The sequence below is a fragment of the Arvicola amphibius genome, chromosome 5, assembly GCF_903992535.2.
Source record: "Arvicola amphibius chromosome 5, mArvAmp1.2, whole genome shotgun sequence".
NCBI classification, from domain to species: Eukaryota; Metazoa; Chordata; class Mammalia; order Rodentia; family Cricetidae; genus Arvicola; species Arvicola amphibius.
The window spans coordinates 114,396,161-114,418,939 of record NC_052051.1 but is presented as its reverse complement, the minus strand read 5'-3'; the positions used below and the strand labels follow the sequence as shown (position 1 = coordinate 114,418,939).

Genomic DNA, 22,779 nt, shown 5'->3' with positions numbered 1-22,779 from the left:
CAAAGGTGGCAAATTAATAGTAATAAGGTTATCCCTTTAATATTTACAAAGGAGATTGCTAAAATTAATATATTTAAACAAAGTGCTAGGTATGTGATGGACAAATACTGCAGACAACCTCCAGCTTATTCCTCCACAGAAGAAGAAAAATGTCACATTTCTAGTGTCTTAATATTTAGCACAGAGAATGGCTATAATTTGGAAAAGTATGCGAATTGATATGCTCACGGTGACTCAGGGTAACTGTCAGGAACTTCAACCGTGAGTGATGCTCACTACCTAAATTATAGTTAACACAAGTGGCCCTCTATTTAATAACCAATAGCAACAAAAAAGGGAAAATATGGAAACACCTTAGCTACAAAAACTTGAAATTTTGTGGTAAAAACAGTAAAGTAGTTGGCATTTGGAAGACAGAGATGGATGGGTGTCTACCAGTTTGCAGCCAACCTGGTCTACATAGTGATTTCTAGGACAGCCAGGGTTACATAGTGAGACAATGCCTAAAAACACAATACAAACCAAAACAAAAACCAAGAAGAACAACTAAACTGAACTGAACAAACCCCCAAAGCAGGTCAAGTAAAATACCTTTTGTGGTCTAATACTTGATCTAAAGTAACATATATGTTGAAATATGGAGAAATTGTGTTCCTAATATTTATTATACCTGAAACTACTAACTACAATAGATGTCAAGAAAGAAAAAACCCACCGTTTTCATAACTGAGTAAATGTATATGGTTTGATTACAGTGCCAATACAATACAATTCACTCAAGAGAACCATTTTGCTGTAGATTTGGAAAAAAATAAATTCACCCAACCAAATACAACAGTTAACTGAATACAAAGCTCTCCCTGCAGTGGGGACTTTCCTTACTTTCTCTCCCAGGATCCTGAGGGAACAGCTGGGGGATCATGGGTTTGAGGAATTTGAACTCACCAGTCCCAGAATCCCCAGTCAGACACACCTCATACTGGTAGCTCTGTGACAGGGTCCCCGTGCCGCTGACATCCACCAAGTGGCCAGGAAAGTGTCCCTCAGGCACAGAGTAGTCACCCAGAGTAGACGCCCTGGCCCTCCTGCACAGCCTCACCCCCACAAACAGCAGCACAGACAAGAGGAAGAGCGAAGACACAGATGCCAAGGCAATGACCAAATAGAGGGTGAGCACGTCATCGTCGTTCGCAGGGTTGCTCGCCACCTCGGGCAGAGGCAGGAAGGGCTGAGAAAAGCCATCCACTAGCAGCACATGCAGAGTGACACTGGCCGACTGCGGAGGATCGCCATTGTCCTTGACCAGCAGCAGCAGCCTGTGCTTGGGAGCATCGCGCTCACTCAGCAGCCTGGAGGTGCGCACCTCGCCATTGTGAGCCCACACGCTGAACAGCCCTGGCTCCGTGGCCTTCAGCAGCTGGAACGACAGCCAGGCATTTTGGCCAGAGTCTCGGTCCACAGCCACCACCTTGGTGACCAGGTAGCCTGGCTCCGCCGCCCTGGGCAACAGCTCTGTGAAGGGCGCAGAGGCGTTCTGCAGCGGGTAGAGCACGAAGGGCGCATTGTCGTTGGTGTCCAGCACCTGCACGCGCACCAGCGCCTGGCCACTGAGCGCCGGCGAGCCTTGGTCTGTGGCACCCACGTGGAACTCGAAGGTCTGCAGGGCCTCGTAGTCCAGCGCCCTGAGTGCGAACAGCTGCCCATTGTCGGCATTGATAGAGATGAGCGAGGAGAGAGCCAGGTTCGGGTCATGGGTGGGCAGCAGCGAGTAGGTGATGTGGGCATTGGAGCCTGAGTCTGAGTCTGTGGCGCTGATGGTGCCTATGTGCAGGGCAGGGCTGTTGTTCTCCTGGATAAACAGGGTGTAGGAGCTTTGTGTGAAGGCGGGGGCGTTGTCGTTGACGTCAGAGACCTGCACTGTTATGGTGTGCTGGGTTGTGAGCCTGGGTGTGCCCATGTCGGTGACTGTAATGGTGATGTTGTACTCAGCTCTGCTCTCTCTGTCCAATGGCCCCTCTGTCACTAAAGTGTAGTAGTTCTCGAATGTGGGCTTCAAAAGAAAATGAAGATCGTTCCGAATAGAACACACCATCCTTCCATTGTCCCCAGAATCTGGGTCAGAAACACTGAAAACAGCGACTACAGTTTCAGGAGCATTTTCTGGGATGGAAGTAGTGAGCGAAGATATGGTGAGTTTAGGGGCGTTGTCATTCACATCCAGCACCTGTATAGCTACACTGCATTTTCCTGAAAAGCCACCACTGTCTGTTGCTACAATTTCCATGTTATAATAGGGAGTTTCCTCAAAATCCAATGCCCCTTTAAGGCGAATTTCTCCCGTGACTTGGTCTATTACAAATGGTTGAGAAACTTCACCACCTTGAAACAGAGAGTAGGCTACATTCCCATAAGGTCCCACATCTAAATCCCTGGCAGAAACTGCCACAACTAAGGTACCCAGGGGCCTGTTCTCAGGGACCTGAACTTCATAGAGCGACTGTACAAACTGGGGAGCGTTATCATTAATGTCCACGACCTCAATGTGAACTGTGGTGGTGCCAGACCTGGGAGGAGACCCTCCATCCACAGCAGTGAGGGTTAAAGTGAGCTCAGGCTGCTCCTCCCTGTCCAGGGCTCTGTCCAGCACCAGCTCTGGGTATTTCCTGCCATCAGCACGACTGTGAGTAACTACATGGAAGTGGAGGTTGGCGCTGACTGTGTAGTTCTGAACAGCATTGCTGCCTATGTCAGGGTCCTGAGCCGCCTTCAGAGGAAACACAGTGCCTGGCTGGGCGCTTTCCGGGATTTTTAGGAGCATTTCCCTGTGGGGAAATTCTGGAGAATGGTCGTTTATGTCTGTGAGCTGCAGATCAGTTTGGAAGAACTGCACAGGGTTTTCCAGTATGAGCTGGAAGTGCAGCACACAGGGTTCTGTCGCCCCACACAGCTCCTCGCGGTCTGGTGTTTTCTTCAGGAGCAAATTCCCGGTGTCAGCATCCAGCTGCAAGAGCTCTTTGTTTCCTCTATGATGAATTCGTGCCCCTCTAGTGGCCAATTCCCCCACCCTGAGCCCCAAATCTTTTGCCAGATTAGCCAGCAAATATCCACTCTTGGTTTCTTCTGGCATGGAATATCTAATTGCTTCCGAACCAGCCTCCCACAAAAGCAACAACATAACAATAAAAATGACTTGCCTTTTCTCTGGCGTTTTTGCTAGAGCTGCCTCCATTGTTCAGATGCAGTCCAGAGGGTACTGCTTCTTCTATTTGGTTTTAATCCAGAGATAGCTTGGTGAATGAGCTCGAATTAAATCTTCTTTAATACCGTACCAACCCCGGGGATTTCTTTTCTAGTTGACACTTAAATATCTTCTCCTTCCGGGGAGCAGACAGCGTTCTGATTTCCAGCTCACTCTTTAGTTTCCTGGGTATTTGCTGCGACCGTCATTCTCACTCTTAGTCGATGGCGCCACCAAGTGTTCATTTTCACGATTGCATATAGTTCTGTCATCCTAAATTATAAGCCTGCTTTTGAGATACAGGTGTTTCTCCTGATGCAGTTTATTTCAACTCCTAAATATTGGCGGTGTAAGCATACCTTTGCTGAGCTACTATTAAGTGAATGTATATTTATAATATAGTATCTTAATATGATATGGTAATCTTAATAAAACTCTTTTGAAAGCATGAAAACCTTGAATGATATTTTATTAATTGTATACATAAAAATGAATTTTATATAATTTAATTTTGTTTAGGTATAGAACATACATATAGAACTGTCACAACAAAAATATTTTCCACAGTTAATATATTTCTATAAGCAGAAACTAAAGAAAAACTAAAATGTCCAAAAACATGCCATGCCCCCTCTGGCCATTATTTTGTGACTAACTCTTTCTATAAAAGCAGTATATTGACTGGTATCATTGCACGTTATTCTTTGTTAGACCTTTTATGAAATGTGTTTTTAGAGTGTTCCTCTCTTGTGCTGGTTGTGCGTCGTTCAACATTAACTGTGTGGAGTTGATATGTGACAGGTTGTCCTAACTAGTTTTCTTCTCATTGTTTTAGATCACTCTTCTGTGGAAGTGTGCCTTGATTCCTTGTGCCTACTCCAGTTGGTGAACTATGTTGGTTTTCAGGTTTGAACATTGTTAAAGTGCAATGCTGCCAACATTATTGTACATGTCATTTTGTTGTAATATGTTTTTATTTTGAATGTTTGGATTACTGTGAGTTAAAATGTGATGATACATTGAGATTTAGCCTAGATCGTAAGATTTTTTTTCAAAAATATAGTCTTACTGTACCAGCCACAGCGGCATGTGTTTGTAATCCCAGCTGTGGTGAGACACAGTAGGGAGGTTTGTAAGTTCAAGGGCAGTACATTCCACATTTCTAAAAAGAAAAGGATCCCAAAGGCTAGCGATACATCTCAATTGTAGACCTCTTGTCTGGTATACTCAAGACTGATTAGCAGTATGGTAAAATTTAAGCAAAAAGCAATGGAATGGGAGTTCTAGGTGCTCTATGGTCTTGTCAACACTTTCTGTTATCATTTCAACCACTCTACTGAGCATGTGCTGATACTATAGTGTAAGTTTAGTAAGCATTTCTCTAGTGATGAATGAAATTATCCACATTTTCGCATGGACTTTTTTTCATTGTGATGCGTTGTTTTGAAAGTAGCATTCAATTCTTTTAGATATTATACATTTTTTTTCTGTTTGGAACATTTGCCTGCAGAAATAATGTTGTGAAGACAGGCATGTCTTTAATCCCAGCTCTTGGAAATCAGAGAATGAGAGATCTCTGTGAGTTCGAGGCCAACCTGGTCTACATAGTTTCAGAACAGCCAGAGCTACAAAGTGATGTGGGATTCCCCTCTGTATGCTGTGAATATCATTGGTTAATAAAGAAACTGACTTGGCCTGATAGGGTGGAACAAAGCTAGGCGGGAAAAACTAAACTGAATGCTGGGAGAAGGAAGGTGGAGTTAAAGAGAAGCCATGGAGCCGCCGCCAGAAGCAGACATGTTCCAACTTTGCCAGTAGGCCATGAGGTTCATGGTAAAATATAAAATAATGGAGATGGGTTAATTCTAGATGTAAGATCTAGGGCTAGCAATATGCTTAAGCAATTGGCCACACAGTGATTTAATTAATACAGTTTCTGTGTGATTATTTCTGGAGTCTGGGCTGCCGGGAAACAAACAAGTGGTCTCCTTACTACAACAAAGTGAGACCGTATCTCAAAAGAAAGGAAAAGAGAGAGGGGGGAATAGAGTAAGAAGAAAGATGATAGATATTGATAGATATAAAGATAGATAATAGACAGATAAGATAGATAGATAGATTCCTGTATATTAGTGTAACACTTTTCCAGATACATGTGTTCCAATTTTTTATTTTTCGAACAATCTTATTTTACATACCAATCACAGTTCCCTCTCCCTCCCATCCTCCTACTTCCCCACCTTCCTGCCATCCCATGCTCCATACACTCCTCAGAGAGGGTGATGTACCGGCGGTCGGAGGGGTTTGGAAATAACCAAAGATAGTCCTTTATAATAAATCAGTTTTAATAAAAGGAGAAATAAGGGAACTTACAGAGCCAAGGGTCCAGCGAAGCTGAGGGTAACGCGGGGGGCAAAAACAGGGGCTCCTTCCGGGACCCGGTCCTTTTTAAAGGACCTTACTCCCCTGGGGCAGCCATGCCCCTGAACGCAGGGATTGGGCCAGCTGCCCCAACAGGGTGAGGCCTCTAATGGAGAGTCAACAAAGTCTGGCACATCACTTGGGCCAGGACCAAGCCCCCCCCCATATCTAAGCTAAGCAAGGTATCCCTCCACAAGGACTAGATTCCAAAGAGCCAGTTCATGCACTTGGGTTAAATACTGGTCCAACTGCTAGTGGCCCCATAAATTGCCCATGCCACACAACTGTCACCCACATTCAGAGGGCCTAGTTTGGTCGTATGCTGGCTCCCCAGCTGTCAGTCTGGGATCAGTGAACTCCCACTAGCTTGAGTCAGCTGTTTCTGTGGATATATCCATCATGGTCTTGGTTCCATTGCTCATAATATCACTCCTCCTTCTCTGTGACTGGACTCCTGGTGTTTGGTCCGGGAGTAGTTAGCCGTGTATCTCTGCTCTGCTTCCATCAGTTACTGGACAAAGGTTCTATGATGACAATTAAGGTAGTCATCAATCTGATTAGAGGGGAAGGGCAATTTAGGTAACCTTTCCACTAAAGCTTAGATTCTTAGCTGGAGTCATCCTTGTAGTTTCCTGGAAGTTTCTAGTTTCTAGTGTCTAGTTTCTCGCTAACCCCACAATGGCTCCCTCTTTTAAGGTATCTCTTTTTTTTTTTTTTTTTTTGGTTTTTCGAGACAGGGGGTATCTCTTTCCTTGCTCTCCCTCTCGATCTTACCTAACTCGATCTTCCCTGTCCCTCATGTTATTCTTCCCTGTTCCTCTTCCCCCCTTCCCACTCCTCTAACACCTTCCCCCATGCTGTCAACTTGCTAAGATCTTCTCTACTTCTGCTTCCCAAGGGGGTCCATGTATGTCTCTCTTAGGGTTCTCTTTTTTTCCTGTATTCTCTGGAATTGTGGATTGTAGGCTGGTTATCCTTTGTTTGATGTCTAATATCCACTTATGAGTGAGTAAATACTGTGTTTGTCTCTCTGAGTCTGCATTACATCACCCAGGATGTTTTTGTGTAGTCCCATCCGTTGGCCTGCAAATTTCAAGATGTCATTTTTTTCCCACTTAGCAGGTACTCCATTGTGTAAATGAACCACATTTTCTTCATTCATTCTTCAGTTGAAGGTCACCTAGGTTGTTCCCAGGTTCTGGCAATTGTAAATAATGCTTCTATGAACATAGTTAAGAAAATGTTCTTGTGGTATGGGTCTGCATCCTTTGGGTGTATGCTCAAGAGTGGTATTGCTAGGTCTTGAGGTAGATTGATTTTGGGGAAACTTCCACTCCAACCAGCAATGAAGGAGTATTCCCCTTACTCCACATCCTCTCCAGCATATGCTGTCATTAGTGCTTTTGATCTTAGCCATTCTGACTGGTGCAAGATGGTATCTCAAGGTCATTTTGATTTGCCTTTTCCTGATGGCTAAGGATGTTGAGCAGTTCCATAAGTGTCTTTCAGTCATTAGACCTTCCTCTGTTGATAATTCTCTATTTAGATATATACCCCATTTTATTTTTATTTTTTGGCTTTTTGAGACAGGGTTTCTCTGTAGCTTTGGAGCCTGTCCTGAAATTAGCTCTTTTAGACCAGGCTGGCCTTGAACTCAGAGACATCCACCTGCCTCTGCCTCCCAAGTATTGGAATTAAAGGCATACACCACCACAGACCAGCAAATCTATACCCAATTTTAAATTGGATTATTTGATATTTTGATATATAGTCTATTGAGTTCTTTGCATGTTTTGGAGATCAGTCCTCTGTACAATGTGGGGTTGGTGAAGATTTTTCCCCATTCCATAGGTAGCCATTTTGTCTTGTTGACCATGCCCTTTGCCTTATAGAAGCTTCTCAGTTCCAGGAGGTCCCATTAGTTAATGGTTGATTACAGTGTCTGTGCTACTGGTGTTATATTCAGGAAGTAGTCTCCTGTGCCAATGTGTTCAAGTGTACTTCCCACTTTTTCTTCTATGAGGTTCAGCATAGCTGAATTTATGTTGAGGTCTTTGATCCATTTCAGCTTGAATTTTGCACATGGGGGTATGATGTAGGTGGGTCTTCTATCTATCTGTTGTTTCATTGGTTAATTAATAAATAAAACTGCTTGGCCTGATAGGTCAGAACATAGGTAGGCGGGAAAGACAGAACAAAATGCTGGGAAGAAGGGAAGTGAGTCGGACACCACAAAGCTCCGACCCAAGATGGATGTAGACTAGAATCTTCCCGGTAATCCACCACCTTGTGGTGCTACACACATTAATAGAAATGGGTTAATCAAGATGTGAGAGTTAGCCAGTAAGAGGCTAAAGCTAATGGGCCAAGCAATGTTTAAATGAATACAGTTTTCATGTAATTATTTTGGGTAAAGCTAGCCAGTGGCCGGGAGCCTGGAGGCGGGAAGCCTGCCCACAGCTCCTACTGCAGGGGTAGATATAGATCTTTTTGCATTCTTCGATATGTCATCATCCAGTTGTGCCAGTACCATTTATTGACCATGCTCTCTTTTTCTCATTGTATAATTTTAGCTTCTTTGTCAAAAATCAGGTGTTCTTGGGTGTGGGTTTAATATCAGGGTCTTCAATTCAATTCCATTGGTCCTCCTGTCTGTTTTGTGCCAATACCAAGATGTTTTCATAGCTATAGCTCTATAGTAGAGCTTGAAGTCAGAGATGTTAATGCCTCCAGAAGTTTTCTTTTTTTCTGCCTTTATTTTATCTTATCTTTTACAAAATTAAGTAAAATATCTTTTTTCATTTTACATACCAATCCCACTTCCCATTAACTCCCCTCCTCCCATACCCTTTACCTATCCCCCAATCCAACCCCCCACCCACTTTTCAAAAAGGGTAAGGCACATTATTTGGGGGAAGGTCCAAGGCCCTCTCTACTACATCTAGGCTACACAAGGTATAAATCCAAGGAGAATCAGTTCTGAAAAAGCCAGTACAAGCAGTAGGGATAATTCTGGTGCCACTGCCAGTGGCCCTGAAGTCTGCCCCAGCCATAAAATGGTCACCCACATTCAGAGGGTCTAGTTTGGTCTGATCCTGGGTCCTTCCCTGTTTGGCTGGAGTTGGTGAGCTCCCATTATCTCAAGTAAACTGTGTGTCCCCATCATGGTCTTGACCTCTTTGCTTATATTCTTGCTCCTCCCACTCTTCAGCTGGACTTTGGGAGCTGAGCCCAGTGCTCTGCTGTGGCTCTCTGCCTCTCTTTCCATCAGTTGCTGGATGAAGGTTTTATGGTAACATTTAAGATACACTTCAGTCTCACTACAGGGCAAGGCCAGTTTGGACACCCTCTCCTCTATTGTTCGGGTCTTAGCTGGGGTCATCCTTGTGGGTACCTGGGAATTTCTCTAGTGCCAGGTTTCTTGCTAGCCCCATAATGGCTCCTTCAATCAAAATATCTCCTTCCTTACTCTCATCTCTGTCCTTCCTCCATCTTTACTATCCCATTTCCTCAGATTTTGCTCCCCTCCACTTCCCCTTCCACCCTGCCTTCTCTCCCCATCCTCATGCTACCAACCTTGTCATATGATCTTGTCTATTTTCCCTTTCCAGGGAGATCTATGTATGTTTTTATTAGGGTTCACCTTGTTACTTAGCTTCCCTAGGACCATGGACTATAGTCTCATTATCCTTTGCTTTACAGCTAGTATCCACTTATGAGTGAATACATACCATGTTCATCTTTTTGGATCTGGGTTACTTCACTCAGGATGGCTTTTCTAGTTCCATCCATTTGCATGCAGATTACAATATATCATTGTTTTTACCATGGAGTAGTACTCCATTGTGTAAATCTATCATGTTTTCTTTATCCATTCTTCGGTTGAAGGGCATCTAGGCTCTTTCTAGTTTCAGGTTCTTACAAATAATGCTACTATGAATGTAGTTGAACAAATGTCCTTATAGTGTGATTGTGCGTCCTTTGGCTGTGCCTAAATGTAGTATTCTTGGGTCCTGAGGTAGACTGATTTCCAATTTTCTGAGAAATTGCCATACTGATTTCCAGAGTGGTTGTACAAGTTTGCATTCCCATCAGCAATGGAAGAGTGTTCCCCTTACTCCACATCCTCTCCAGCATAGGTTATCATTGGTGTTTTTGATTTTAGCCATTCTGACAGGTGTAAGATTATCAAATAGTCAAAAGATACTTAAGGAAATGTTCAACATTCCTACATATCAGGGAAATTCAAATCAAAACAACTCTGAGTACCATCTCATTCCCGTCAGAATGGCTAAGATCAAAAACACTAATGATAGCTTATGCTGGAGAGGATGTGGAATAAGGGGAACACTCCTCCATTGCTGGTGGGAATGCAAACTTGTACAACCACTCTGGAAATCAGTATGGCAATTTCTCAGAAAACTGGCGTTATCAAGCTATCTTTGGTGTTTTTGATCTTAGCTATTATGACTGCAGTAAGATGGATTCTCAGAGTCATTTTGATTTGCATTTCCCTGATGTCCAAGGATGTTGAACATTTCCTTAAGTATCTTTTGGCCACTTGAGATTCTTCTGTTAAGAAATCTGTTCAGTTCTGTACCCCATTTTTAAATTGAATTATTTGGATTTTTGGTTTCTATTTTTTTGAATTCTTTACATATTTTGTAAATCAGTCCTCTGTCTGATTTGGGGTTTGTGAAGATCTTTTCCTATTCAGTAGTCTGCCTTTTTGTCTTATTGACTGTGTTCTTTGCTTTACAAAAGGTTCTCAGAGCCAGGCGGTGGTGGCGCATGCCTTTAATCTCAGCACTCAGGAGGCAGAGGCAGGTGGATCTCTGTGAGTTCAAGACCAGCCTGGTCTACAAGAGCTAGCTCCAGGACAGGCTCTAAAAAAGCTGCAGAGAAACCCTGTCTCGAAAAACCAAAAAAATAAAAAAAAGGTTCTCAGTTTCAGGAGGTCCCATTTATTGTTTTTCTCAGGGTCTGTGCTACTGGGGTTATATTTAGGAAGTGGTCTCCTGTGCCCATGCATTGAAGGCTCCTTCCCACTTTCACTTAGGTCAGGTTCAGTGTGGTTGGATTTATACTGAGGTCTTTAATCCATTTGGACTTGAGTTTTTGCCTGGGGATAGATATGGATCTATTTACATTCTTCTACATTCTGACATACAGTTATGCCAGTACCACTTGTTGAAGATGCTTTCTTTTGTTCATTGTATAATTTTAGCTTTGTCAAAAATCAGGTGTTCATAGGTGTGTGGATTAATATCCTGGTACTCAATTCAATTTCATTGTTCAACCTGTCTGTTTTAATGCCAATATCAAGCAATTTTCATTACTCTAGCTTCATAATAGAGCTTGATGTCAGGGATGGCGATGCCTCCAGGAAGTCCCTTTGTTGTACAGGATTGTTTTGGATATTCTGTTTTTTCTATATCAAGTTGATTATTGTTCTTTCAAGTTCTATGAAGAATTGTGTTAGGATTTTGATGGAGATTGCATTGAATCTGTGGATTACTTTTGGTAGGATTGCCATTTTTACTGTGTTGATAGTTCATATCCAAAAGCATGGGAGGTCTTTCCATTTTCTGGTGTCTTCTTCAATCTCTTTCTTCAAAGGCTTAAAATTCTTGTACAGGTCTTTCACTTCTTTGGTTAGTGATACCCCAAGATATTATATGTTATTTGTAGCTGTTGTTTTAGTGTGATATTTCTCTATTTTCTTTCTCAGGTTCTTTATCATTTATCTTTTCTAGTTGATCTTGTATTCTGCCATATTACTAAAGGTATTTATCAGCTCTAGGAGTTCCCTGGTAGAATTTTTGAGGTCACTTATGTATATTATATCGTCTACAAATAGTGAAAGTTTGACTTACTTCTTCCTTTCCAGTTTGAATCCCCTTGATCTCCTTTTGTTGTCTTATTGCTCTAGCCAGAATCTCAAGAACTATAATGAATAGATATGGAGAAAGTGAACAGCCTTCTCTTGTTCCTGATTTAGTTGAATCTCCTTGAGTTTCTCTCCATTGGCTGTTGGCTTGCTGTATATTGCCTTTATTATGTCTAGGTATGTTGCTTGTATCCTAGATCTCTCCAATGCCTATATCATAAAGAGGAGGTGGATTTTGTTGAATGCTTTTTCAGCATCTAATGAGATGATCATAATTTTTTTCTTTCAGTTTACTTATATGGTATATACATTGATAGATTTTCATATGATGAACCATCACTGCATCTCTGGGATGAAGCCAACTTGATCATAGTGGATAATTTTTAATGTGTTCTTGGATTCAGTTTGCCAGTATTTTATTGAATATTTTTGCATCTATGTTCATGAGTGAGATTGGCCTATAGTTCTCTTTCTTGGTTGAGTCTTTATGTGGTTTGTGCATCAGGGTAATTGTAGCCTCATAAAAAGAATTTGGCAATGTTTCATCTGTTTCTATTATGTGGGACACTTTGAGGAGTATAGGTGTGAGCTCTCTTTGAAGATCTGGTAGAATTCTGTACTGGAACCATCTGGCCCTGAGTTTTTTATTTTGTTTTGTTTTAGTTGGGAGACTTTTGATGAATGCTTCCATTTCCTTGTAGGTTAAAGGTATGTTTAAATTGTTCACCTGGTCTTAAATTAATTTTGGTGTGTAGTATCTATCTAGAATATTGTCCATTTATTTTACAGTTTCCAATATTGTAGAGTACAGATTTTTGTAGTATGACCTAATGATTCTCTGGGTTTCATCAGTATCTGTTGTTATATCCCCCTTTTCATTTCTAATTTTATTTATTTGGATGTCCTCTCTCTGCCTTTTGATTAGTTTGGATAAGGGTTTGTCTATCTTGTTGATTTTCTCAAAGAACCAGCTCTTTGTTTCATTGATTCTTTGTATTGTTTTCTTTGTTTCTATTTTATCGATTTCAGCCCTCAGTTTTATTATTTCCTGTTGCCTACTCCTCCTGGGTTATTCTTGCTTCTTTTTGTTCTGGAACTTTCAGGTGTGTTCTTAAGTCACTAGTGTGAGATTTCTCCACTTTTTTATGTAGGCACTTGGTGCTTTGAACTTTCCTCTTAGCAATGCTTTCATAGTGTCCTATAGGTTTGGGTACATTGTGCCTTCATTTTCATTGAATTCTAGATAGTTTTTAATTTTATCTTTATTTTTTCCTTGACCCAGGAGTGGTTCATTTGAGCAGCATTCAATTTCCATGAGTTTGAAGGTTTTCTGCAATTGGTGTTGTTGTTCAATTCTGACTTTAAACCATGGTGATCTGATACAATATGAGGGTTATTCCAATTTTTTGTATCTGTTGAGGTTTACTTTGTTACCGAGTATGTGGTCAATTTTAGAGAAGGTTCCATGAGGTTCTGAGAAGCATGTGTATTCTTCTGTGTTTGGGTGGAATGTTCTGTAGATGTCTGTTAATTCCACTTGAGTCATGACATCTGTTAGTTCTCTTATCTCTCTGTTAAATTTCTGCCTGGTTTGTCCTGTCAATTGTTGAAGTCTCCTACTATTTGTGTGGGGTTTGATGTGAGAATTAAGCTTTAGTAATGTTTCTTTTACATATGTGGGTACTCTTGTTTTTGGAGGATAGATGTTCAGAATTGAGACTTCATCTTGATGGATTGTTCCTTTGATGAGTATAAAGTGTCCTTCTCCATGTCTTCTGATTGATTTTAGTTTGAAGTCTATTTTGTTAGATATTAGCATAGCTACATTTGCTTGTTTCTTAGGTCCATTTGATTGGAAAATCTTTTCCCAACCCTTTACTCTGAGGAAATGTCTGTCTTTGAGGGTGAGGTGTATTTATTGTATACAGCAGAAGGATGGATCCTGCTTTTGTATTTATTCTCTTGGCCTGTGTCTTTTTATAGGTGAATTGAGTTCATTGATACTCAGAGATATTAATGACCAGTAATTGTTAATTTCTGTTATTTTTTTGGTGGTCGTGTGTGTGTGTGTGTGTGTGTGTGTGTGTGTGTTTCCCTTCTTTGGGATTTGCTGGTGTGAGGTTATCTGTTCCTTATGTTTTTGTGGGTGCAGTTAGCTTTCTTGGGTTGGAATTTTCTTCTGTATGGCTGTATTTGTGGATAGATATTGTCTAAATCTATTTTTAAAAATCTAGTTTTGTCGTGTAATATCTTGTTTTCTCCATTGATGGTAATTGAAGTCTTTGCTGGGTATAGTAGTCTGGGCTTGCAAGTATGGTCTCTTAGTGTCTGCAGCACATCTGTCCAAACCTTCTGGCTTTTATGGTTTCCATTGAAAAGTCCAGCATAATTCTGATAGGTCTGCCTTTATATGTTACTTGACATTATTCCTTTGTAGCTCTTAATATTCTTTCTTTATTCTGTATGCTTTGCATTTTGATTATTATTTGATGAGATGACTCTTTTTTGGTCTAGTCTATTTGGTGTTCTGTAAGCTTTTTTGTACCTTCATAGGGTTATCCTTCTTTAGGTTGAGAAAGTTTTCTTCTATAATTTTGATGAATACATTTTCTTTTCCTTTGAACTTAAGTTCTTCTCTTTCTTCTATTCCTATTATTCTTATCTTTGGCCTTTTCATGGTGTTTCAGATTTCCTGGATGTTTTGTGTTAAGAATTTGTTGGATTTAAAGTTTTCTTTGACAGATGCATCTATTTCCACTATAATATCTTCAACACCTGAGATTCTCTCTTCCATTTCTTGTATTCTGTTGGTTATGCTTGCTTCTGTAGTTCCCATTCATTTACTCAGATTTTTCTTATAGAGAATTCCCTCATTTTGTATTTTTTTTCTTGCCTCTATTTCAGTCTTCAAGTCTTGAACTGTTTGAACTGTTTACTTCACCTGTTTTGTTTTTTCCTTGGTTTTCTTTGGGAGATTTATTGGTTTCTTAAAATGTTTTGTCTTTTCCTCCATTTCTTTAAGTAATTTTTTTATTTCCTCTTTAAAGGTCTCCATCATCCTCAGAAAGCTATGTTTAAAATCATTTTCTTCTGCTTTTTCTGGGTTAGGATAATCAAGTCTTCCTGTTGTATGACCACTGAGTTCTGGTGTTACACTGTTGCTTTTTAGTTTGTTGAATGAATTCTTGCATTTGTGCCTACCCATCTCTTCCTCCCTCCTGTTGGTGCTGGAAGTGTCTTTGCCTCTTGGTCCAATTCTTGCCACGGTTGTCCATGTCTTTAGGAACTCTTCTTAGTCTGCTCTGTACTGTCACTGTCTGTGTCTCAGGGAGCCACTGAGGTCTCTCTTGGCCTCTCTTGGCCTACTTTCTTGGTCATATTCTCTCTCTCTCTCCTCTCTCTCTCTCTCTCTCTCTCTCTCTCTCTCTCTCTCTCTCTCTCTCTCAGTTTTTTTGAGACAGGGTTTCTCTGTATTTTTGGAGCCTGTCCTGGAACTAGCTCTTGTAGACCAGACTGGCCTCGAACTCACAGAGATCCACCTGCCTCTGCCTCCCAAGTGCTGGGATTAAAAGTGTGCACCACCACCACTTGGCTTGGTCTACTCTCTTGGTCCACTCTGTGCAGTCACAGCTTGTACTTCAGAGTTTTCTCAGCTCTCTCTTTTGGACTTCTCTCTTGGTCCTCTCTGTGTAGTAGAAGGCTGTGTTTCAGAGTTCCACTGATGTTGTGGGGGGATTGGAGGGTTTGGGGGCAGAGAATGTAAGCTCTTTTCTTGTACAGGACTATTTTGGCTCTCCTGGGGTTTTCTTTTTCTTTTTCCATATGAAGTTGAGCATTGTTCTTTTAAGGTCCTTGAATAATTGTGTTGGAAGTTTGGTGGTGATTGCATTGAATCTGTAGGTTGCTTTGGTAAGATTGCCATTTTTACTATGGTGATCCTACCTATCCAAAAGCATGGGAGATCTTTCCATTTTCTGGTATCTTCTTCAATTTCTTTCTTCAAGGACTGAAAGTTCTTGTAAAACATGTTTTTCACTTCTTTGGCTAGTGTAACCCAAGATATTTTATGTTATTTGTAGCTATTGTGAAGGGTGATGTTTCTCTGATTTTCTTAGCCCATTTATTATCTGTATATAGGAGGGCTATTGATTTTTTTGAGTTACTCTTGTATCCCATCACATTACTGAAGGTGTTTACAAGCTGTAGAAGTTCCCTGGTAGAATTTTTTGAATCACTTATTTAGGCTATCATTATCTTCTGCAAATATTGAAAGCTTGACTTCTTAATTTCCAGTTTGTATTCCCTTGGTCTCCTTTTGTTGTCTTATTGCTCTAGGTAGAACTTCAAGTACTATATTGAATAAATATGGAGTGGACAGCCTTGTCTTGTTCCTGATTTTAGTGAAATCTCTTTGAGTTTCTCTCCCTTTAGTTTGATGCTAGCTGTTGGCTTGCTGTGTAGTGGCTTTATTATCTTTAGGTATGTTCCTTGTATCTCTGATTTCTCCAAGACCTTTATCATCAAGGGGTGTTGTATTTTGTCAAAGGCTTTTCTGTGTCTAATGAGATGATCATGTGTATTTTTTCTTTTAGTTTGTTAATATGGTGGATTAGGTTGATGGATTTTTATGTGTTGAACCATCCCTGCATCTCTGAGATCATGCGTACTTGATCATGGTGGATGATTTTTCTGATATGTCTTTTGATTCAGTTTGCCAGTATTATACAGAGTATCTTTGCATCAATGTTCATGAGGGAGATAGGTCTGTAATTATCTTTCTTAGTTGCATCTTCATTTGGCTTGGGTACCAGGTTAATTGTCACCTTATAAAAAGAATTTGGCAATGTCCCTTCTGTTTCTAATGTGTGAAACAATTTAAGGAGTATTGGTATTAGCTCTTTTTTGAAACTCTGGTAGAATTCTTTGCTGAAACCATCTGGCCCTGGGCTTTTTTTGGTTTGGAGGAGTTTTGATGGCTGCTTCTATTTTCTTAAGGGTTATGGGTTTATTTATATTGTTTATCTGTTATTGATTTAATTTTGGTTTATGGTGCCTATCCAGAAAATTGTCCATTTCCATTAAATTTTCCAATTTTTTTTGGAGTACAAGGTTTTGAAGTATGACCTGATGATTCTCTTGATTTCCTTGGTGTCTGTTGTTGTGTCCACTTTTCATTTTTGATTTTGTTTATTTGCATGTTCTCTCTTTTCCTTTTGGTCAGTTTGGATAAAAGTTTGTCCATCTTGTTGATTTTTCTCAAAGAACCAACTCTTTACCTCACTGATTCTTTGTATTGCTTTCTTTGTTTCTCTTTTATTGATTTCAGCCTTCAATTTGATTATTTCCTGGCATCTGTTCTTCCTGGGTGAGTTTCTTTTTATTGTAGAGTTTTCAGGTGTGCTGTTAAGTAGTCAATGTGAGATTTCTCCAAGTTCTTTATGTAGGCACTTAGAGCTATGAAGTTATATGCATGAGAAAATTATTGAAAGCTACATAAATTTTCCATATGCTCCTGGTCAAAAATACACATAGCCTTCCACATAATTAATACAAGTTGTACATTTATTATCTTTCATAAGCTTATATTAATGTATTTTGTTGCTTATTTGTCTTTTGAGATAGGGTTTTTCTGTGTAGCTCTGACTGTCCTGGAACTCACTCTGTAGTCCTGTCTGACCTGAAATTCAAAGATCCTGCTAACTATGTCTCTCAAGTGCTGGAAATTAAAGGACTCCACCACTACACCCATCTATCACATCTTTTGTTTGTTTTGTTTTCTGAGGCAGGGTTTCACTACGCAGCTCTGTCTGTAATGAAACTTATTATATAGACCAGGATGGCCTCTAAACTCATGGAGATCTTCCTGCTTCTGCCTCCCAAATGCTGGGATTAAAGGTGGGCACCACCACATCCAGCTTGATAACACATTTTTTTAAAAAAAGAAATTACTTTTATTTTATTCATGTGTACACCTATGTGAGTGTATGCTGATCATGTGGAGGTGCCTGAGGATGTCACAAGAGGGTACTGGATTTTTTTTTTAGCAGACTGTCTACTGTAGGTATTAGGAGCTGAACTCAGTCCTTTGGAAGAATAGCAAGTGCTCTCATCCTCTGAGCAATTTCTCCAACTTCTATTTGCACACCTTTGTCACCAAGCCCAAATTGCTGACTAGGTTTTCTTTTTGATGTTGTATAGTTTATAGATTTGTACAGCTTGTCATAGTGTGTCATACTTTTAGATTATCAAACAGAGTAGTTTCTTGGCCCCCAAAACCTTTAAATCTACGTATTTCTTCCTGCCTCTCCTGAAATTAGGAAATCGCTGTCATTTTTACTGTCACTACAACTATTACCTTTTCCAAAATGTCATGTAAGAACCAAAGATTATGGCATCTTCAGCTTGGTTTACTTCACTCACTGCATGCACCTATGGTTTTGCAATGCCTTGTCATGAGTTTATAGCTCTTTTTATGTTAAACCTCATTTTCTGATTCTACCACAACGCATTTGTCCATTGACCAACCCAGGAATATCAGTTACTTTAGGTTTTGATATTTAGGAATGAAGTTTATAGAAGCACCCATGTCCAAATTTTTGTGTGGATTCGTTTTCTGTTCCTTTGCATGAATACTATGGATCATGATTGCTGGATGACATAGTAAGAGTAAAATCAATGTTGAAAAACTACCCAAATGTTTTACAAAGTGGCTGCAGCAGTTGTAATTCTTATGATCTAAGAATCAGAGTTCCCGGTGCTCCACACCCTCCTCAACATTTAAGGATGTTGGTGTTCTGCAATTTGAATATTCTAATGGTCATGATGTGGTGCCTCAATATTATTTGAATTAGCATTTCTTGAAATATATGCAATTTGTTTTTAACAATTTTTCACACTCTTACTGATCAACCATGTGTCTTATTTGCTAATGTATCTTTGAGTGTTTTATGTGCCAGATTTTTTTGTTGTTGCTGAGTTTTTAAAATCCCATATATTGTACACAGCCATCCTTTCTGCAATATGTCCTTTAGACAAATGTCTCCAATCTATAGTTTGACTTTTCATTTTCTTCATAGGATATTTTGCAGAAGAGAATATAGATTTGAGTTATCAACATTATCTGTTCTTGTTATTTAAAAATCAAAAAATTTCCAAGCAGTGGTGGTTCATGCCTTTAATACCAGCACTCGAGAGGCAGAGGCAAGCAGATCTCTGTGAGTTCCAGTCCAGCCTGGTCTACAAGAGCTAGTTCCAGGACATATTCCCAAATTACAGAGAAACCTTGTCTCGAAAAACAAAACAAAAATAAAAAAATAAATAAAAAATAAAAATTATTCTGTTTGTATTCTACATGAAATGTATATGAAGTAAATACCTGAAATGTTTGAAATTTTATTAGTTTATAAATTGCTTGGGGGCGAACTAGCTTTTCAGCTGCTGAATCCTTTAGCTGGTGACCACTGTGTGAGTAGATGTAAAATGCCGCGTACTCTTCTGTGCGAGAGTGGTATGGCATGATTTTTCTTTTTAGGTATTTTACATTTTGAAACTATTTTAAAGCTAGTTAAACATTTTTTGGTTTTCTATTTTTTTCTTCAGTTGAAAACCCAAAGTTTAAATAGTGATTTATAAGTTTTCCACTTTATCGGCACAAAGTTGTTTAGAACATTAACTTTACAGTTTTTTTTTTTTTTGAGTCATTGATTATGTAGGCTTGATTGTCCTGGAACTCACTACGGAGATCAGAATGGCCTCAAACTTACGGAGATCCCCCTGCCTCTGGCTCTGTCTTTCAAGTGCTGGGATTAGAGGTGTGCACCACCTCTGCCGCTATCATTTTTGAAGAGGCCTTTAGGATTGCAAGGTGCTGTCTTATCTTTTCTCTTGATTCATTTAAGAATTCTAAATGCTGGATTTCATGCATTTTATATGTATTTTTGAATCCCTTACAGAACTATTATTTTTGGAGACATAGCACTCAGACAGTATTTATTTTCCATCATTTTGATTTCTTCCTGCGATCTTACAATACATTCCAGAGGGTCCCCTCTTGCTTTTGTAGTTCCTTCAGTGTTTATGTAGACTTGGTTAATTTTTGTTGTCTGAAAACCTTTTGGAAGGTTGTTTGCTGGTAATAGAATTCTAGCATCCTAGTAATTTTCCTTGGAGATGTTGAAAATATGATTTATTTGTTGATGGAATCACATTCAGAAGTCTTCACTCCATTTTACTGATGTTTCTTTAAAATTATGCATCTTTTTTATGGTTGCTAAAAGATTTTTGGCTTTTCTGTTTGATTTTGATGCTGCACAACTTTCCTATGATCCCCTAAGGTGTGCTTTGACTTTCATTTGTCTAGACTGGATTTTGTAAAAACATCTTGAATGGTTGTTTATCAATTTTTGAACTGGGAGCCTTTGCACGCACACTGTGTATACAAGCCAGAGGATAACTTTCACAAGCCAGTTCTCTCCTTCCACCTGTGGATTCCAGAGACCAAACTCAGATTGTCAGACTTGGTGGTAGCAGGCACCTTTCTGCCACGGAACTAACTCTATGTCACTGTTCATTAATTTAACTTAATTAATTAAAGTTGATTTGTTTTAATATTATCCTTTCAGTTTAAGATCTGTGCCTTCTAAGTCATATGTGCTATGTCTTTCACCACCCCGTGGTGGGGGATTGCATTGAATCTTTCTCCTCAAGACTGGATGGCTATGTGAAAACTTAACGTAGGATTAAGGTGCTATTATTTCCCCCTGGAGAAATTCTTCTGAGATTTGCTTGGTAGAGCCCTGGCTAATCAACTTAAAAAGTGAAATGATCATATGTGTGGTTTAAACTATTTTTTTTTATTTATTATGTATACAGTGTTCTGTCTGTATGTATGCTTGTTGGCCAGAAGAGGGCACCAGATCTCATTACAGATGGCTGTGAGCCACCATGTGGTTGCTGGGAATTGAACTCAGGACCTCTGGAAGGGCAGTCAGCGCTCTTAACTTCTAAGCCATCTCTCCAGCCCCATATGTGTGGTTTAAAAGCTCAAACACACTATGTCAAGGCCAGGGACAGTGGGAAAGTTTTTAACCAATTGTTTTACCAAAATTAACAGCAAAACCTTGGACAGAATACAGCTCTCAAGATTTTGTAGGAGAGAAGGATGGTACAAACAGAAGGTCATTTTCAGGCCTAATAAGCAACAAACAATACCTTACTTCCAGGTGAGAAATTGTATTCTCCACATCTTCTTAATGAGGCAAGCCCCAAACTCTAATTATTACATAGCAAGAAAAGCATCATTCTGCAATCTTGAACTCTCAGAGATCCTCATGCCTCTGCTTCCAGGTCATTAGTTTTTAACTATGCATTTCTCCCCTGACTAAGTGTCCCAGGAGATGTAACTGGCCTTCAGCTGGAATCTCCATTCTACTGATGTTTGCTAATTTGTTCTGTCTCTGTGACAACCAACCTATTGTTTTCTCAGACTCAGCCAATGTCTTTGGGAGCAAAACAGACAATAGGACTCATCATCTCATCCCCGAGGGATTTATTCTCCAAAGCCTAAGCCCTCTCGGTTTGAATCATACAACGTGTTCTCTGTGGATGGACAGCAATGGTTTCTGACCTTTAACCTGCTTTTGTAATTGCTTGATATCACCACATCATACATGCAACCTCCAAGTGACAGAGAAGACAAATAGGAGCACTTCCATATTCAGTCTGGATAAAGACATTACTTATACCCCATGTTGTGGAAAGGAGTCTGTTGTTCTCAGGTATTATGAATAGCTTGGTCAGGATGCATAGTCAACTGTGCATATTCACAAAATGAGCACCTGCCCAGAGGGATAAGACTAAATTCAGAATCTCTGGCTGCCTCACCCTCACCTTCCCCTCCTGTACAATCTGCTGCATAGCAGAGAGACATAAGGCAGTTGTTAGGGCATTGACTTGCTGCCTTCTCAGATTGCCAGCTCTCCAAACAAAGCACAACTTAAAGATTCCAACATTGGCTTCTGTGGAGTAAGGTAGCATAGGGTCTCACAACATAGCACTGGCTGGCCTGGAACTCACTTTTGAAGACCAGACTAGCCTTAAACTTAAACAGATCTTGCCAAGTTCTATCTCCTGAGTGGTGGGATTAATATAGATAGGCAGAATCACACAATGTGCTTACTACTGAACATAACATAAACAGTCATAATTCAATAAATACACTGCTGTTCAATCAAGAGCAAAACAATACTTACTTTTTAGGAACTCAGCTTGATTTGATTGAAAATTTATGCTAAAAACAGCTGAAATCATATATTACATATCAAAGAAAGGTAAATCCCAAAATTCTACTCTTGATCTAAAATCTATAACTACCAAATGACATAAAGCAAAAATGTGAAATTGCAACAACAAGAACTAGACAACACTGTCAGAGTCCAGGAGAAATTTCTTCTATTGGAAGGTAGGACAGGCTGCAGGAAAAGCCAAGACATAGCATCATTTGCTACAGCTTCTCCCCAAAGGGTGGGTAGAAAAGCAGAAATTTGATCCCTCGCCACTCTGAACACTTTGGAGGAAGTCAGGAAATAGGTCAGATTTGGATATTGCTTTTTAAAAAGGTTATGCTTAGCAACGGATTAGCAATTTACTTCATGAAGGGAATAACAAATTATAAGACATTTCCTCTTTAATTTTCACTAAACTGCAATTAATGTAAAATTTGAATCTTGCAATATTTGAAACACTTGCAGGCACATAAGTGAAACAAGCGTCACCATTTCTGTTGCTCACAAGTGTCACAACTGAACGTATTAAAGTTCTAATGAAGGGCATCTTGACATGAATTTGGCAGACAGAAGTAGGCTAAGGTCAAATAAAAACTAAGCATTCTAACCTTAAAAAAGATAAAGTTATATGGAAAAAGCAGTGACACAGTTATACAGAAGTTCAGATTTTCTTATTAGTAGTAAGGAGGAAAATAATTCGATTTTATGCTACTAGAGTTTTTTGTAGTTATGAGAATATTAGTCGCCAAAGGCATATAAAAACGAGGAAAATTCATACGACGCATATGCTATAATGGCAGTCTAACTATGAACAATACCTACAGGAAAAGTTGGAGCAGCTGGACATATGCACACATGCAGTAGTTTGAAAAAATGGTACACTTTACACTTATCTATATAAAAGAATGCATGTTAATTCTGAAGATACAGGGAACCACTTTGAATAC

At 39.8% G+C, this 22,779-nt stretch overlaps 1 protein-coding gene across 4 annotated transcripts; it reads right to left on the bottom strand.

The window, feature by feature from the left end:
- Nucleotides 1-838: 838 nt before the first annotated feature.
- LOC119814529 (protocadherin beta-6-like) lies at nucleotides 839-9,329 on the bottom strand. 4 transcript variants are annotated; one of them, XM_038330363.1, is made up of 2 exons: nucleotides 9,303-9,329; nucleotides 839-3,199 (listed from the first exon to the last, which is right to left on the bottom strand). In XM_038330363.1, exons 1-2 carry the CDS (start codon nucleotides 9,327-9,329, stop codon nucleotides 839-841), a joined length of 2,388 nt encoding a protein of 795 aa, XP_038186291.1. The 4 variants fall into 4 exon arrangements, with proteins under 4 accessions (XP_038186291.1, XP_038186292.1, XP_038186293.1 ...); XM_038330364.1 differs by lacking the exon at nucleotides 9,303-9,329 and adding an exon at nucleotides 9,203-9,226; XM_038330365.1 differs by lacking the exon at nucleotides 9,303-9,329 and adding an exon at nucleotides 6,775-6,790 and having other exon boundaries at nucleotides 839-3,201.
- Nucleotides 9,330-22,779: the final 13,450 nt, after the last annotated feature.

Excerpts from the sequence above, each read along its gene's own strand:
- LOC119814529 (XM_038330362.1), bottom strand. The coding sequence starts at position 3,229 with ATGGAGGCAGCTCTAGCAAAAACGCCAGAGAAAAGGCAAGTCATTTTT.